This window comes from Phascolarctos cinereus, unplaced genomic scaffold (assembly GCF_003287225.1).
Source record: "Phascolarctos cinereus isolate Bilbo 61053 unplaced genomic scaffold, phaCin_HiC Scaffold_4;HRSCAF=312, whole genome shotgun sequence".
Taxonomy (NCBI): Eukaryota; Metazoa; Chordata; class Mammalia; order Diprotodontia; family Phascolarctidae; genus Phascolarctos; species Phascolarctos cinereus.
The window spans coordinates 254,254,452-254,271,718 of record NW_027555847.1 but is presented as its reverse complement, the minus strand read 5'-3'; the positions used below and the strand labels follow the sequence as shown (position 1 = coordinate 254,271,718).

At 36.0% G+C, this 17,267-nt stretch overlaps 1 protein-coding gene across 2 annotated transcripts in view; it reads left to right on the top strand.

Moving 5' to 3' along the window:
- FANCC (FA complementation group C) overlaps nt 1-17,267 on the top strand; it is a 206,777-nt gene that overhangs the window by 171,824 nt on the left and 17,686 nt on the right. Inside the window, exons 11-12 of one of the 2 annotated variants that reach the window (XM_020971701.2) lie at nt 14,434-14,509; nt 16,508-16,589. The exons of the other annotated variant lie outside the window; for it this stretch is intronic. Of the exons in view, the coding sequence (XP_020827360.1) occupies nt 14,434-14,509; nt 16,508-16,589 (158 nt within the window). The remainder of the gene's footprint in view (nt 1-14,433; nt 14,510-16,507; nt 16,590-17,267) is intronic. 2 annotated transcript variants of the gene reach the window in all.

The following is a 17,267-nucleotide window of genomic DNA, read 5'->3' as shown; positions in this document are numbered from 1 at the left end:
AAATGGATCTTTTACAGACCATAGCTCAATACAAATTGAATTCAGTAAGGAAAATAAGGTGAAAAAGACACAAACTTAAATGGAGCCCACAAAATGTTATCCTAAATAATGAGTGGGTCTTAGAACAAGTTATTGAAATGATAAGAAAAGTATAACAATGAAATACCATACCAAAATTTGTTGGATGTATCTAAAGCAATCAGAGGAAAATGTGTGTATCTGAATAGTTCTAGTAACGAGAGAGAGAAAAGAGAACACCAGTGAATTAAGCATGCAACTAAAAAATTCTAAAACATTAACAAATTGTAACTTTGCTAATTGGCAACTATGATGCACAATAAAAATAGTGTTGGTAGGATTTTATGCAGATATATTAGGAAATTAAGTTGAAATCAAAACAAAAGATATTAGCAAAAGGATTTCAGTTAAAAGGGAATGGGAAAAAGAATCCTCCTCTCAAAAGAGTATTAAAATGACCAATACATTTAATAAACCATTGGTTTCATTAGAAGGAAACTCAAATTATCAAAATTTTTAAAATGAGAAAAAGTAATTCACAATGAATGGAAAATAAATATATCAGGAAATTCTCTGTCCAATTAGGTGCATTAAAAAAAATTGAAAACTTAAAGGATATGACTGAATATTTATAAAAATTATTAAATGTACAGACTTAACAAAAGAATAAAAAAAATCTAAATGACTTGATCTCATAAAAAAGAAATTGCACCAACTACAAGTGCCTATTATATAGCAGGAATCATGGTTTTCCCCTGTCTCCCCACCATCACCACCAAAGGGAGAAAAATCCTGGCATATATGAATTTATGTGAATTCTTTTAAACATTTAAATAACAAATAACTCTATACTACTTTATCTAATCACAAAAATAGAGAAAGAATGCCTTTTGTGGGACAAGTTTGGTCCTGATATACAAACCAGGTAGGGATAAGGCAGAAAGAGAAAATAATTGATCAGTACCACTGTTAAACAATTGGAGGAAAAGGGAAGTTCTAGATCTGTGATTTGATTGGTATGGGGAATTCCTGGAACAGAAACTCTCCCTTGATACATATTAGTGTACTGTTGTATTAGTAAGCATTCCTTACCAATATAGTAGAATTTGTAATCTTAGAAATAATCTAGTACCCTGAGATTTTGAGTGACTGGCTCATGGTCTTATAACTAGTATATATTCTAGGTACTTGAAAATGGAATTTTCAGGGGGCAGCTAGGTGGCGCAGTGGATAGAGCACCAACCCTTGGATTCCGGAGGACCTGAATTCAAATATGGCCATAACTAGCTTTGTGACCCTGGGCAAGTCACTTAACCCCATTGCCTACCCCCAAAAAAAAAAAAAGGAATTTTCCGACTCCAAAGGTAGGTCTTTATCCACTTTGCAATGTTGTTTCTCATCAATAATAAACAATGAGGTAAAAAGACTGGCAAATATTAATAGTAGCTCATTTTTATGAAGCACTTTAAAGTTTGCAAATCTCACTTGATCCTCACACCAACCCTGTGAGGTAGGTAACCATTTATTATACCCATTTTACAGAGGAGAAAACCTGAGTATGAAGGTAAATGATTTGTCTAGAGTCACAAAGCTACTAAGTGTTAGAGGGAGGTTTCCAACTCATTGTCTCTCTGACTCCAAACTAGTTTTCTATTTTTGTTTTGTTTTAAGGTTGGGTTTTCCTGACCATCTCAGACTTTTCAAGGGCCATGGGTGGTCCCACTACAAATTGGCACAGGAACTTTCACCTGCTTCATTTCCAACCTGGGCTGTTTTAGCCTTCCTTAGGCAGCCTAGTGGCCTCCAATCCCAGGGACTTAATATAATAGAGTTAAACTACTGCACCTCAGAACTCCCAATATCCCAAGATATCATGCAGCCTCAATCTGTCCAGCAGCTAGGATTAATAGTTGTGTACCCCCATAGTCAGCTTTTATATTTTAACACACTATCTTTCAATAAAAGAACTTTTCCAAAGTATGAACAAAAGTTATGTAAAACTCAAAGCTAGAATTATTTGTAACTTACCATGAAAGTCTTTCCAGTAAGATTGAGTAAAGCAAGAATGCTTACTTTTTCCAGTATTATTTGACATGGCACAAGAAAATGCTAGCTATAGCAAACAAAGACATTAACTTACATCTGTTTGCAGAGGGTGTAGTTGATAGAAAGCTAGCCTTGAAGTTATGAATATCTCATTTCACTTCCGCCTCTGACATAGAGGATATTTATTTTTTTACAGTTATCAACAAAAAATGGTAATCAGGCATAGAAGGGACAATACAGACAGACCTGATAAACTAAAATTTAAAAATATTTTGTACAAATAAAATAGTGCAACAAGAATTTTAAGAGATAGATTATAAAAAATCTTTACATTGAATATGTTTGATTAAAGTCTGACATCTAATCAGTCAGTAAGCAAACTGATTGATTTAAAACTATAGAGAATTGGTTCAAATATGTAGATTAAAAGTTAATCTCCATTAGACATTAGATCAAAGCATGTGAGTAAACACTTTGAAAAATGCAATAGAAACGATCAAGAACCACTTGAAAAATGTCCCAAACTATGCAAATTAAAACAATTCTGAGGTTCTTTTCACTCACCAAACTAGCAAAAAAAAAAAAGAAAAGAAAAAGATGGAGAAAATTATTGTTAGATTAATTGGGGTGATAGACATGCTAATTTGCTACTGATAAAACTGAAAACTGATTCCAACAATTCTGAAAGATAATTGAGAATTATGAGATAATGTAGAGAGTCCAGTATTGAGACTACATTTCAAGAAGGTTATAAACAATAAGACCTAAACACATACACACACACATATCTATATGTACATATTTATGTATTGATATGCTCCTGATCAAATAAATAAATCTATGATTTGAAGTTCCTTCCAATAAGACACCCATGCCTACCCATCTGGTGTGACTCTTGTCCATTTCCTCCCATAAATTTGCCACAGGAGGTCTACACAAAGTGTAGAAATCCATCCTCACCTTTTCCTGATATTCTCAAAGTATCATTGAAGAACTCTAACTGTCCATCTGTTATTCTTGCAGTTACCATGTGAACTCACTCATGACTATATCTTCTTTTCCATTCATACAATTCCTTGGTGACATCTTTTATTCTTGTTATTTTTTAATTTAACTTTGGCTTTAAGCATCCTAGTCACATCAAACATGTTCCTTTCCTTTGCTCCATGTGTGATCTTAATTTTTAACTCTTTGAGGATCATTACATTCCACTGCCTATAGTAGCATTGGGGCAGCTAGGTGGCACAGTGGATAGAACACTGGGCTTGGAATCAGGAAAACTCATGCTCATGAGTTCAAATCTGGCCTCAGACATTGGCTAGCTGTGTGACCCTGGGCAAGTCACTTAACCCCGTTTGCCTCAGTTCCTTATCTGTAAAATGAGCTAGAGAAGGAAATGGCAAATCACTTCAGTGTTTCTGCCAAGAAAACTGCAAATGGGGTCATGAAGAGTCAGACACAACTGAAACGACTTAACAACAACAACGATATAGTAGCATCAGTAGTATATTGGTATTAAAAATATGGGCCTTTGCTTTCTCATGAAAAGTTTGGAGTCATTAAAGCAACTTTGTAATTTCAGAAAGGCAGTCCAGGCTACTCTTCTCCTCTTCTTTCAGTTCAACAATGAGTCCAACACATTGTCTGTCTGTATTGTCTGTACTCTGTGTGTGTGTGTGTGTGTGTGTGTGTGTGTGTGTGTGTGTGTGTGTGTGTATACGCACGTGCATATGCTCTTTATAAGTTAACCATCTTATAGTAAGACCAAGAGGCATTCTTCATCCGCTTCTTCTTTCCTGTGTGGAATGACAGAAAAACTTCCTTTGAGTGTTTACAGATTTCTTCCAGGAGACTACCATGTTCTGGGTCTTGGTACAATCCATATAGTATCATCCCCAAACCAGAAAATTTATAGTACTTCACCCTCTACAGTAAATAATTTTCAACTTTGACTCTGCATTGGGGTGAGTACCTATGGCAAGCATGCAGCTCTCTGTTTTATGCCTTACTTAGTGTTTAAAATCAGAAGAGTATTGAAACAGGGTTATTTCTACTCTATCTTTCAAGGAATAGGAGATACCTTGTAAAAAGGTTCTAAGGCAATATTTTATTCTATCTAATTAAATGCTTTTTAAGCACAATGGAATTTTGTATTCTCTATATCTTTTAGTTAATTGTGAAATGGTAAATATGTGTTCCATTGTTGAAAATCATTTGTGAAAGCTTGCTAATGCTCTTATCACACATGCCCTTGTATAGATCAGGGCTTCTTAAACTTTTTCCATTTGCAACCCCTTCAGCACTTCTTAAACTGTGGGTCATGACCCACACTTTCTCCATCCTTGTTCTTGCTAGTGTCATTTCTGCCTCTGCTATTAGCCTGTCCAGGACTGTAATATTAGGTTACATTAGTGACATTTGGTGAGCTGTTGATGTTGGTAATGATGAAGAAAGTAGGCTCCTTATCCTCAGTGATTTCTCCCTTCATTGAAAGCTAAGGAACATAGGCTAGAAGCAGGACCAGTGGTCTGGGGGCTCTTGAGTTCAGAGTCCTGAATGATATCTATCTCCATCTCCAAAGAGGGAACAGTTGAGATGGTGGTGATAGGACTTTCCACAAATCTTCCATAGAAGGCTTCAACCAGTAGACAGAGGGCCTTCCTTTAGATCTCCTGACACTTACATAGATACCAGTGCAACACATTGCCTTTCCATTAGCTATCATAATTTTCTCTCCATGAAGCAGCCTGTCTTATTTTCCAGTCATGCATATATCTGATTATCCCTGTTAAGCTGCTTCTCCTGCATACTTTTTCTACTCTAGTTTGAAGCTCTCTCTATTGTTCTTTGAGTAACCCTTAAGATTAATTCTTCAAAAATTGGTATTCTAGACCTTGGTCATATGTCACTGTGAAGACATATCTATTTTAAAATATGGGCTTTTCCAAAAGCAATCCAAAAAGCAGTTCTGCTTCTGTTTAATTCTGGACTCAGATCATCATGTATTTGCTTGTCCAAGTCATAGGAAATTATGGATTCTTTGGGTAGTCTATCTGTATTTTGAAGAATAGGCAATTCATTAGGAGGCAGCTAGACAGAACTGTGAATAGAGCACTGGGTCTGAACCAGAAAAGACCTGAATTCAAATCTGGCCTCAGGAACTCACTAGCTGTATGACCCTGGGCACATCACTTCACCTCTGCCTCAGTTTCCTCAATTGTAAAATGGGGGTAATAATAGCACCTACCGCCCAGGTTGTTGTAAGACTCAAATAAGATAATAAAGTGCTTAGCTTTTGGCACATAGTAGATGTTCATTAAATACTTCCATTCTCTTTCTCCTCCCTCTGTCCTTTCTTTCCCTCTTTTCTTCCTCCTCTTTATTTTCCTGTATAGACCATTAGGTCAAACTCTTGAGTAATTTTGGATATCATTTAAAAGGTTCTGCAACATTCCATGTCTTGATTCAATCAACACAATATCATTCACAAACTAGATATCACACACAAGTGTTTCCCCAATTTAAAACTCTGACATTCTTTTATCTGTCTATAACTTCATGTAATTCTAGCTCTATGTTTCACTCCTTATAAAACCATTCTTTATCTTCATGGAATTCTCTGGTCCTTTCATCATTTAGTACTTTCTAAGGCATTAATGTTCTGATTTTACTTCCTTCCCTCTTTAATCTTGACCCTATAAATTAGTCTGGTTCTTTGCTGTCCTATACTCAAGTCCCTTACTCCCTTGTCTGATCACCACTTTGGCCCTGGACTAGTTCCACCTTCCAACTCCTGTCCTACTCGTGTTGCTGAACAGAGCTGGGGGAAATTACAGCCCAGCTGACGGGCTCTATTATAAATTCATGTTATTCAATTTTAAGTGGACCCTCATTACATAAAGGCAGTCTTTTAATTCTTCCCTAATTGATTCTCTGTCTAATTAATTCTTTATCTCATTCCCCACAAAAGCTTTTCCAAACCACTTTTCTCCTCAATCCTCCCATACTTATGTGTTTCTCAGCTGATGACCTTGCTTCTTACTTTACTGGGGAAATTGAGGCCATCTGATGTGAACTTCCTCTTCTTTTCATCCCTCCCCTTTACAATCTGTCACCCACACTACCACTGAAGTGATTTTCTGGGGGTAGTTAGATGGCACAGTGGATAGAGCACTGGCCTTGGAGTCAGGAGGACCTGTGTTCAAATCTGGCCTTAGACAAGTAACACTCACTAGCTGTGTGACCGTAGGCAAGTCACTTAACCCCAACTGCCTCACCAAAAAAAAAAAGTGATTTTCCTTAAGTGAAGATCTTACCATGTCATTCCCTTACTCAGTAAACTCCAGTGGCTTCCTATTGCCTCTAGAATCAAATACAAACTCCTCTGTTTAGCTATTTAAATTTATATTTATTTATTCACTCATTCATTTACTTATTTTTGTTTGTATTTATTCTTTAAGTCCTTGTCTCCTCTATCAGAATATAACTTTCTCACAAGTAGGGATTGTTTCTGTAAAACTAGCACAGGGCTTGACACATAATCAATGTTTAATAAATGTTTGTTGATTCATTGATCTATAGGATCATCCTCTATGATGATGGCAGTGTCTCTTGGCAAGCACACATTTCTCTATTTTGTGCCTTATTAATAATTGAATAAAAACAGTTATCTCTATTGTTATATCTTTCAAGGAATGTTACATAATTTTGACATACAGGTGTGGAAGAAAGCTTTTAAGGGAGCATTTTGCTGTGCCACATCAAGTGTTTTTGTAAAGTCAACAAACAACAACAGTAAGATCTTGTTTTATTTTTACCTTTCAGTCACTTTTGTAACTGTAAAGATGTAGTCTGTCGCTGAGTATCATTTGCAAAAACTTTCTCCTTCCCTCTTACTACCCTCATTAAGGTTATTCTCAATACATGTGTGTTTTTCCAATTTAAAAAAAAATTGTAGAAATGGGAACTTAGGTATATGAGTCAGCAATTATTAATATTTCCTTGATTGCCCAGGATGGTATATGGAATAGAGAATCAATCTTGGAGTCAAGAAACCTGTATTCAAATCATACCCTGATAGATCCTGGGCAAATTGTTTGACCTCTCAGTGCCCCAGGTATCGGTTACTGATCTGTATTGGTAGAAGGAATTTCTTCTGTGGGAGTCCCTTATACCAATGAGATCACAAGACAGGATCAAAGTGATAATAACAATAATTTCTCAAGATTTTTCAAGCTATTGGCATCCTCCACCCCTTCTGATGTCTTGAGAATCAACTCTTCAGTACCTACCATCAAAGGTGTGTCACCTCTAGCAGGAACCTCTCCTTTGTGTATAGTGGGCTTAGTCCAGCTGCTTTTCTTGTCTTTTGTTCTTTTTTGGGGGGGAGTGTTAAATGTTTTATTCATTTTAAACTTAAATACAAAATAAGAATAGAAAAAAAGCATTTCCATGTGCCCAGCAGAACACAAGAGGATTCGATATAAAACAATAAATTTCCATTTCAAGAAAACTTATGTAATAAATAATACACATTATTTTCAAAGCAACCTAGCTTCTCTTTGCTTCCTTCTAGGTTTTCTTTTATTCTTTACTATGCATTTTTTACTTTATTTTTTCCCTTCAAAAAAAAAGAAGGCTACAATTAAACACGGAGATATAGATAGATATATAAGATAGATATAGATATATCTATCTATATATATATATATAGAGAGAGAGAGATATGCGCATACACACATATGTATATACGGATATGTACATATGCAGATATCTGTAAACACACATATATACGTATATACTCCATATACATATATGTAAAACCATACTATGCATATTTCCACTTATCATCACTTTCTCTGGAGGTGGATAGCATCTTCCATCATTGGTCTAAATCTTTCCATGTTTTTCTCAATCAACCAGCTCCTCTTCTCCTACACCACAGCAGTATTTCAATATAATCATATCCTATCTGAGAGATTGTTTATGAAAGTTTCTTCTCAATTTTCTTCATTCCTTCTGTTCTTAGCTACATTGATTTTATTTATACAAGAAATTTTTAATTTAAAATAATCGAAATTATCCATATTATACTTCAACAGTGCTCTCACCTCATAAGATAGTTTACAGTCTGATACTGCTGAATCGCCCTCCTTTGCATTCTTTTTTCCCCAGGTTTCTTTGAAATTCCTGACCTTTTGTTCTTCCAAATGAACTTTATTATTTTTTTCTAACTTGGTGAGATAATTTTTTAGTAAATTAATTGGGATGGAATTGAATAGATTAGTTAGGTAACATTGTCCTTTTTTAAAAATTATATTGGCTTCACCTACCCATGAACAATAAATATTATCCAATTATTTAAATATGACTTTGTATAAAAAGCGTTTTATTTTTACGTTCATGTAGTTCCTGTGTCTGTTTTGGCAGGTATGCTCTCAGGTATTTTATACTGTCTAGTTATTTTAAATGGTCTAGAACAATACTGAATAATATTGGTGACACAGTGTAGTTTCTCTTTTTCTTTTTTAATTTAATCTATTTTAGCTTTAACTTTGTCTGAGATCACAACTACTCCTACTTTTTTTACATAATAAATTCTACTCCAGCCTTTTATTTTATCTTTGTGTATACCTCTCATTTTTTATTGTTTCTTGAAAGCAATATGTTGTCAAATTCAGATTTTTAATCTGCTGTCTGTTTGTTTTATGGGTAAGTTCATTCCATTCACATTCTAAGCTATAATTACTTGTTGTGTATTTCCCGCCTTCCTGTTTTTCCTCACTATGCTTCTCACCCTATTTACCCTATCCCTATTCTCTTCACTCCTCTTAACTTCTACCCGCGCTGCCTTGCCCTCTTCTTCCTTGACCTACCTACCCCTCTTTTGCTCTCTCCCCCCACTCTTTCCCCTTGCCTTCTTATTTCTTTCTGAATTTAGAAGACTTTTATATTCTTCTAGATATATACGTTGTTCCCTCTTTAACCCATTCTCTATGAGAGGAAGGTTCCAGCACTACTCACCTCTCCCCAACTTGATTCTTCTGTATCAATTCTTCCTTTCATGTCTCATTTGTATGAGTTAATTACTCCTTTTTAATCTGTCCCTACACAATTTTATTTTTTTTGATTCACCCCATCATACATACATAGCTCAGCCCAAGCCTTTTTTTCAGACTACCGAAAGGATGACAGTCATAAGAGTACTGATAACATTTTCACATATAAGAAGTAGACAATTTGACCTTATTGAGTCCTTTATCATTCATCTTTAATGTTTACCTTATATTTCTCCTGGATCTCATATGTCAAATTTTCCATAAAGTTCTGCTGTTTTTGTCACAAATACCCAAAAGTTCTTCAGTTCATTAAATGTTCATTTTTTATTTCATTCAGGATTATACTTTGCTGGGTAAGTTATCCTTGGTCATAACCCCAGCTCTTTTGCTCTACAAATATAGTATTCCAGGACCTATGGTCCTTCAGTGTAGTAGCTACTAGGCCTTGTGTGATCCTCATTGTAGCTCCATGCTATTTAAATTTTTTTTCTTGTTGCTTCCAGTATTTTCTTCTTGCCCTGGGAGCGGGGCAGCTAGGTGGTGCAGTGGATAGAGCTCCAGCCTTGGAGTCAGGAGGGCCTGAACTCTGGCCTCAGACGGATGACTCTTACTAGCTACGTGACCCTGGGCAAGTCATTTAACCCCGACTGCCTCACCAAAAAGGCAAAGAGAAAGATGTTCTTAACCTGGGAGCTTTGAAACTTGGCTATGATATTCCTCTAAGTTTTCCTCCTGGGATCTCTTTCAGGTGGTAATCGGTGGATTTTTTTCTATTTCTACTTTGCCTTCTTTTTCTAGAACTTCTCCATAAGGTTTTACACATGTTTAAGCTAACTTTCCTTTAGCTGCCACATTTCTCTTCTTTGCAAGTAGATCCAGGGATTGATGGTTTGTAGGCTCTTTTAGTCTCCTTATTAAGCCCTTAATTTTTATCAGTTAAATTTCTATATGAAATTATTTTAAGTCTGTGTCAATTCTTCCATTTCCCATTTTTGGCATCAGTAAATTTGAAATGGACCAAATTGGAGTAGTTTTAATTGGGTACAGTATCTTTTTTTTATTTTCATTTAGTTTCATAATAATTCTGGTCATTAATTTGTTAGTGATCAGACTATACATACACAGCTATTCAGGATGACACTAGTATCAGCATTGAATTGTTTCCTATCAAAATATAATCAGTTTTGTGATGTTATTTGATGTTTGCCATGTCCAGAACCTTCCAGTTCTTCTTCAAAGAAAAAAGTAATTGGTTTGGACCTGCACTGCCTAAAGAAAGTAGACTCTTGCTCATCTGGAAGGGGCATCATGCTACAACAGCCAGGCCTGAATAGATAGCGCTAAAACAAAAAGGACCTAAAGCAAGCCCTGGCAGCATATAGCTTGGGCACAGCCTCACTCTTTACTCTCTCAACCTCAAGGGCACCTAATTTACCGTGATAACCATCAAGCTCTTTAATCAGCAGCCCAGACCTCAGCTACCTTAACTTGTTCTTATGCTGATAACAGCATGGGGTCAAAAGGCCTACTAGGAACAGAGTTACAGTGATGCCTGAGCCAGTACTCACAGCCCCATAATAGCCAGGCTGCCCCTCTGCTGTCTCCTCTACCCTGCTTCATTTTCCTGGGATCCTCAGTCTGGAGACTCTTCCTGGCTTCCCCACACACCCTCAGTATTCAAAATATTTATGATTTCATAAAACAAAAATCTTTATCCAAAAACAGTATGTATGTCCAACCAAGTTAAAGAAGGCAGACATCTGTAGTAGTTGATGTTATTTTTGAATTAGAAGTGTGGGGGAGCACCCCGTGCCTGGAGCAGAAAGGGGCTGGTAGTCTTGGCTGTTCCTCAGCCCACCACGCCCTGAGTATTCGCCAATATTAAGGGTCTGGGTCTGTTAGGACCACACCTCCCACTGACAGTCCCCATCATAGCTTAAAGTTCAAGGTCCTTGTTCACCCCCCTCCCATTAATTTTCTGCTTCTGTTCTCTATCTAGCTCTTAGCTCATTATTTGAGCTAAAGATGATGGATACACCTTAAATCCATCATATTATTCCTAGATCAGATTTTCAGCTCTGTCTACTTCCCTGCATTTTTATTGACATCCTCCAGATGCCAAAAGGAGAGTGACTTGGGGCAGCTAGGTGGCGCAGTGGATAGAGCATCGGCCCTGGATTCAGGAGGACCTGAGTTCAAATCCAACCTCAGACACATAACACTAGCCGTGTGACCCTGGGCAAGTCACTTAACCTCATTGCCTTAAAAAAAAAAAAAGGAGAGTGACTTGCCAGATTTCTAAAGTTTTTATTATCACAATTTGTCATAATAATGAACATTTACGTAACATATGAAGTTTTACCATTATTATTGTTAATAGTAACATTCCGTTATTTTGACAGATATGTGATGTCACCTTCATGGGTCCTCTTTATATCAATGTAGGTCCCACTTTTGACCTCATCATTCAACTGAAACTTTCTTCAAAATTACTAATGATCTTTTAATTGCTAAATTAGATGGTTGTCTCAGTCCTAATCCTTCTCAACCTATATGCTGCATTTGACGCTTTTGACTACTCTCATTCCCCAATTTGGGATTCTGTTTTCCGCTGTATTTTTTATCACTCCACCTGTGGCTGTTGTTGAATTGAAGTCCCAGAATATCAAAGTACATGTTGATGTAATGTGGAGAATCTAATCCTTGACATATGTGCTGCAGTTCTTTTAATGGTTATCTTTTTGACAAACACTTATCATGAACACGGCAATACTAGACTACTAAATGCCCCATAAAATGATGTTTCTTATTGCCTTTGAATGCAGATAAAAAGTTAACTCTGCTATTTACTTTATTTACATATATATACATACATATATATATATCTTTATATATATATATGTACATGTCTATCTGTGTGTGTGCGCACGCGCACTTATTTTGTGTTCTTGTTAAGTGTAGATGTTATCTTATAGAAGGTAAGTTCCTTGAGGCCATGGACTTTCATTTTGTTTTTGTGTCCCCAGTGCCCAGCATATTGTCATCATTGTTCAGTCATTTCAGTTGTATCCAACTCTTTGTGACCCCATTTTGGGGTTTTCTTGGCAAAGATATTGGAGTGGTTTGCCATTTCCTTCTCCAGCTCATTTTACAGATGAGGAAACTGAGGCAAACAGGGTTAAGTGACTTGCCTGGGGTCATGTAGCTTGTAAGTATCTGAGGCTGGATTTTAACTCAGGTCTTCCTGACTCCAAGCCTAGGGCTCTATTCATTGTGCCCCTGGAATATTGTAGTAGATGCTTAATTAATGCCTGTTGACTGCCATATTGCATCTAAGAAGAACTTAATGCCACCCTTCTATTTAGTTGAACCTTCCTATTCTGGTTTTGTTTTTAGCAACAATATTGAGTGATTCAGTTTAGTATTTGCAGTAGTATGTGAAGTCACTGGACACTGACGGCTAAGTTAATGTTTATAAACAGTCTAAAAATGTGCATCCTACTAACTCTGCCACTACAGATTGGAAAAGGGCCACATAAGACTGAGGTTATTTTGTATTTTTCTTTATTACGGTGTTTGCAGTGGCTAAAGAATGTGTCATCAAGTGGCCAGCCTAGTGGTGATAAGCTCTATGTATTTCACTAACTTCATCCTTGGAAAATAGTTGCATTCCAAAGTAAAGCAGTTCTGAGATTCTACATCACACCCATCAGATTTACAAAGGTGGCAAAAAAAGAGAAAATGATAAATGTTAGAGAGGTTGTAGGAAAACAGGCATGATTTGTGAACCTGTGAATAGGTACAACCATTTTGGGAAGCATTTTGAAATTATATATAAAAAGTTCAACAATGTGTATGCTTTGACCCAACTATAAAACAGAGGAGAAGGCCCTTTGGGCACAAAAATATTTAAAGCAGCTCTTTTTTGTAGTGGCAAAAACCTGAAAACTAACAGGATGTTGATCACTCAAGGAATGGCTGAATAAATTGTGAATGAATGTGATGGACTACTATTGTATCTTATGAAATCAGAGGATAAATGATTTCACAAAGACATGGAAAGGCTTATGTGAACTGATACAGAATGAAGTAATCAAAACCAGAATAACAATTTTTACTAACCTATTTTTTAAAATGCGTGATGAGGACTTTAAAAATAAATTAATAAAATGAACAGAACAAGGAGAACAATTTATACAATAACACTTTAAAAACACCTTTAAAAACTGTAAGAATGCTGATCAATACAAAGAGCATTCATAGTCCCAGAGGATTGAGGATTAAATATGCTATCTATTAGAGAGGTGATGGATTTAAAGTGAAGAATGCGTCATATTTTTGTATGCAGCCATTGAGAGAATTTGTTTTGCTCGACTATGCATATTTGTTACAAGAAATTTGTTTTTGTTTTTTCCCTCATGGGAAAGGATAGAGGGTAAGAGGGAGAAAAACTGCAATTTTTTTTAAAATAGAGAGGCTGCTACAAATGTTAAATGTTGCATGTACTCTCAGATTAGGTCATTGTATTAGTTTTACTTAATTGCTCTACTGGATTACAAGTGACCTGTTATGAAGAATTCTAAATGTTTGTGATGTAAAAACAAAACATATAAGTACATCTTAAAAGAAAAAAATGGACACACTCTGTTTTCAAGGAACCTATCAGAACTTGCACTAAGGCATAGCCTTTGAAAACCCAGGGTCATCCACATGCCACAGTGATACATCAGAGTAGGATCCCAGTCTAAGATTGAGTTAACTTTTTGGGGTGTCATATACTACTTATTGACTTATATCGAGCTTGAAATACACTGTGACCTTCAGATCTTTTTCAGACAAACTCTTATCTAGCCATAACCTCCCTGTCTGCAAAGTTGACATGGCCAAATCTAATAAAATGAAATTTAATAGGAAACATTAGATTTGGCCTAACAGTCTGAACTATAAAGCTCTTTTTGGACCCTGACTCTTCTACCCAACATGTTAGCTATCCCTTCCTGTTTAGTGTCCTTTGCAGAGCTTATAAGCACGCCTTCCCATGCCCTTTTCCAGGTTATTAGTAAATATGGTAAAAAGCACGGCTCCTGGACTTCTTTTCCACTACAGATCTCATTATAAGTTGATGTCAAATGGTGATTCTTTTTTTGATTTGTCCATTTAACCAGTTCTTGGCCCATATTTCTTAAGTTAAAATAGAGAAAAACATTCATTTTCTGTTTTCCAGTTGTTTTCATCCTGCCAGAATTCCCTACCTCTCTAATCTAGATGATTTTGATATCTAGTTTTTAAATAATATTTTTTTCTGTTGCAGCTGAAATTTCCACTTAAATCCTACTTTCCTTATGCCTCTTCATCTCTTATTATGGTATTACTTCAAAACCCAAAAGGTAAGTTGAGCTAGATTTCAGGAGTGATGAAATAACTTTTAAGAAAATTGATGTTAAGATACCTGTTTTTCCAGGCAGATTTGCTTATAAGAATGGGGGGGAAAGCTGTCTAGTATTTAAAATAGTCTCACAGAAGTCTGCTATAATATTTTATAAAATTTACTACTGAATGTGGGATGTTTTGATGATGACAACAACAGCTATTTAAGGGACAGGTGCTAGATCCCAGAAGTCTTCTTCCTGTAATCCCTCCTACTGTTGTGCAGCCTCACTTTGTTTTTAAATTTGAACACAGATTTTTCCCGATTTAATTTTTGCCCTGTTTTGGACAGTGCATATTTGATATGTGCTTGAACATGGAATTGGGAGCCATAGCTTTTAAAAATGGGGGGAGGGGGGAAGAAGCATGGTTCTTGATCACTAGAAACTTGAAATCAAAAGGAAAGGCAGTATTCACACAAACAGAAAGGACGTGGGTTTTGTCTCAACTCAGAAGAAAGGGGAAGTTGAAAAATAAATTAACAGAAAATGTTTTCCTTTTAGGGCTTTTTTTTTCTTTAACAAATTTAATTACTGGGTACAGTTATAGAAAAGAGATAATTCTAAGTATTGCAACATTTATTTAATTCTCTTTCCAGAGGATGTGGCCAGGAATAATAGGAAGAATGCAGTATATAACCTTTTGAAGTTCTCTAGGATTTGTTTGATTGGTTTGGAGGCCCTTCTGAATCCCTTTGATGGTCCCATTATAACATGTTATTGACACAGTGGATAAAGGAAAGGTTTGCTTTCTTTGAGTGTAACTGGATGACGTGGGATAGGTAGTTATTGGTTCCTCTCATACCAGCTCAGTCAAAGTGATTTTGTATTGGAAACAAAATAATCTCTGAAGAAAGCGTTTTTCTAAATTCTGATAGCTAACTACAAATAAGGCAACATGGATGTGTTAGTATTTATTAGCGCTCAGTCTTAGAAGAAGCATCAGTTTCCTGGGATCATGAAATAAATAATAAGATGGGAAGCTGAAGGACATCAAAATTGTGTTCAATTCTATTCAAATCATTAGCTTACAGGAATTTTAAAAGACTGTTGAGCCAACTCAAGTTCTCTGAGTCACAGACTCTCATGTGCCTTCATAGAGGAATCTAGGGACTGATATCAGGTACTTAGTAGTAATTTGGTAGTCACAGAAGAAAATGGATTCAGTGAGAAGAGTTGTTTAGTGACTATTTTTTAAAAAAAAGCTTGAATGAAAGTCCAGCACCCTTAATTTCCTAAGCTGTAATAGAATGTAATGTAATTGATTTCAGATTTGGGTTTTTGTCTATATTGTGCCTGTAAGTTTTTGTAATATATGTTAATAACTAAGAAATAATGATAATATTCCATTCTACATATTTTATATAAATTTGAGGGATATTGGTTTTTGACTATATAAAAATGCAGTACTTTTTGTATATAGTTTTAAATTGCAGGTATTCAAGTGTTTGCACATGTTCAAAATCATAGCATAGTCATGAAATAATAAATGTTAAACAGAACAGAAGGCTGTTTTTATATTAGCCTACCCGTAGACTGTTAGGTCATAACTGTGAAAGAGTTAGTTGGGTAGTTTGTTCCTAATCCCCAATTGAATGTTTCAGAAAGTCACCACATATTTTGATATAATTGGTCTTTTATGATCAGAGGAGGCACAGAACTGGGAAAACAGGGACATAGTAACTCCAAATTCCAGGAAGCTTATACGATCTCTGCCCACACTGTGTCTGATTTGAAGAATCCTTTGAACTCTAGCCCTATGTAATACAGATGAAACTTTGTTCCATGAGCTAACAAGGATACATAATAGATATGACTGGGGAAAAAATGAGTGTGGATTATTAGATGTGGGTTCCACAATTGAAAAATGATACAAAGCTTGCCATACACAAGATCTCTAAATTTTAACTAAGAGTTTTATCACTAATATATTTTAGTTCTCTTTGATTTTCCCCCTAGATTTGCCGATTGGACGTTGGTGTCAGCACTTGAATTACATTTCAGAAACACTCCAAAAAATAGTTGAAGATCAGAGTATTCAGTGAGCAATACCTTTTAGTTGCTTTTGTGTTTTGCTTCTTTTGTTTTTTATATTTTCCCCATCTTACTGGAAGTTGGGGTGGGAGGAGGGGTTATAGGAGTTAAGCATTTAATCTTTGACCACTATGAAGGATTTGAGGGGAGGAGAAGTATTCTTTAAGCAGTAGGGAGCCACTGAAGGTGATATTTCTGTTTCTGTTTTCCAGCAAGGAGTGATATGATAGGAGCTATACTTTAGGAAGTTTAATCTACCAAGACTGAGTAAGCTGGATTGAAGTAAGGAGACACCAAAAGCAGAGACCAGTAAGAAAATTACTGTACAATCTAAGTAAGAAGTAATGAGAGGCTGAACTGGGATGATAACCATGGAATGCAAGAAGGGGAGAAGAGAGGAGAATAGTATTATTAGAAGTTTGAAAATCAGTAGTGGGAGTTGGATTTTAGGGAAAAGATGATGAGTTAGGTTTTGGAAACGGTGACTTTGAGAATACCCAGGTGGAGGGAAACAGCAGAGAGACAAAGCTGCAGTGCAGATTTGGAGCAGAGGATAAGATCAGGGTGAGAGGTAGAGAGTTCAGTTCAGTCATATCCATTGTGGTGATGGTGGAAACTGTAGGCATGGATGAGATCAGCAAGAGATTTAAATAGAGAAGAGAAGCAGAAGAGAATAGTACCTTAG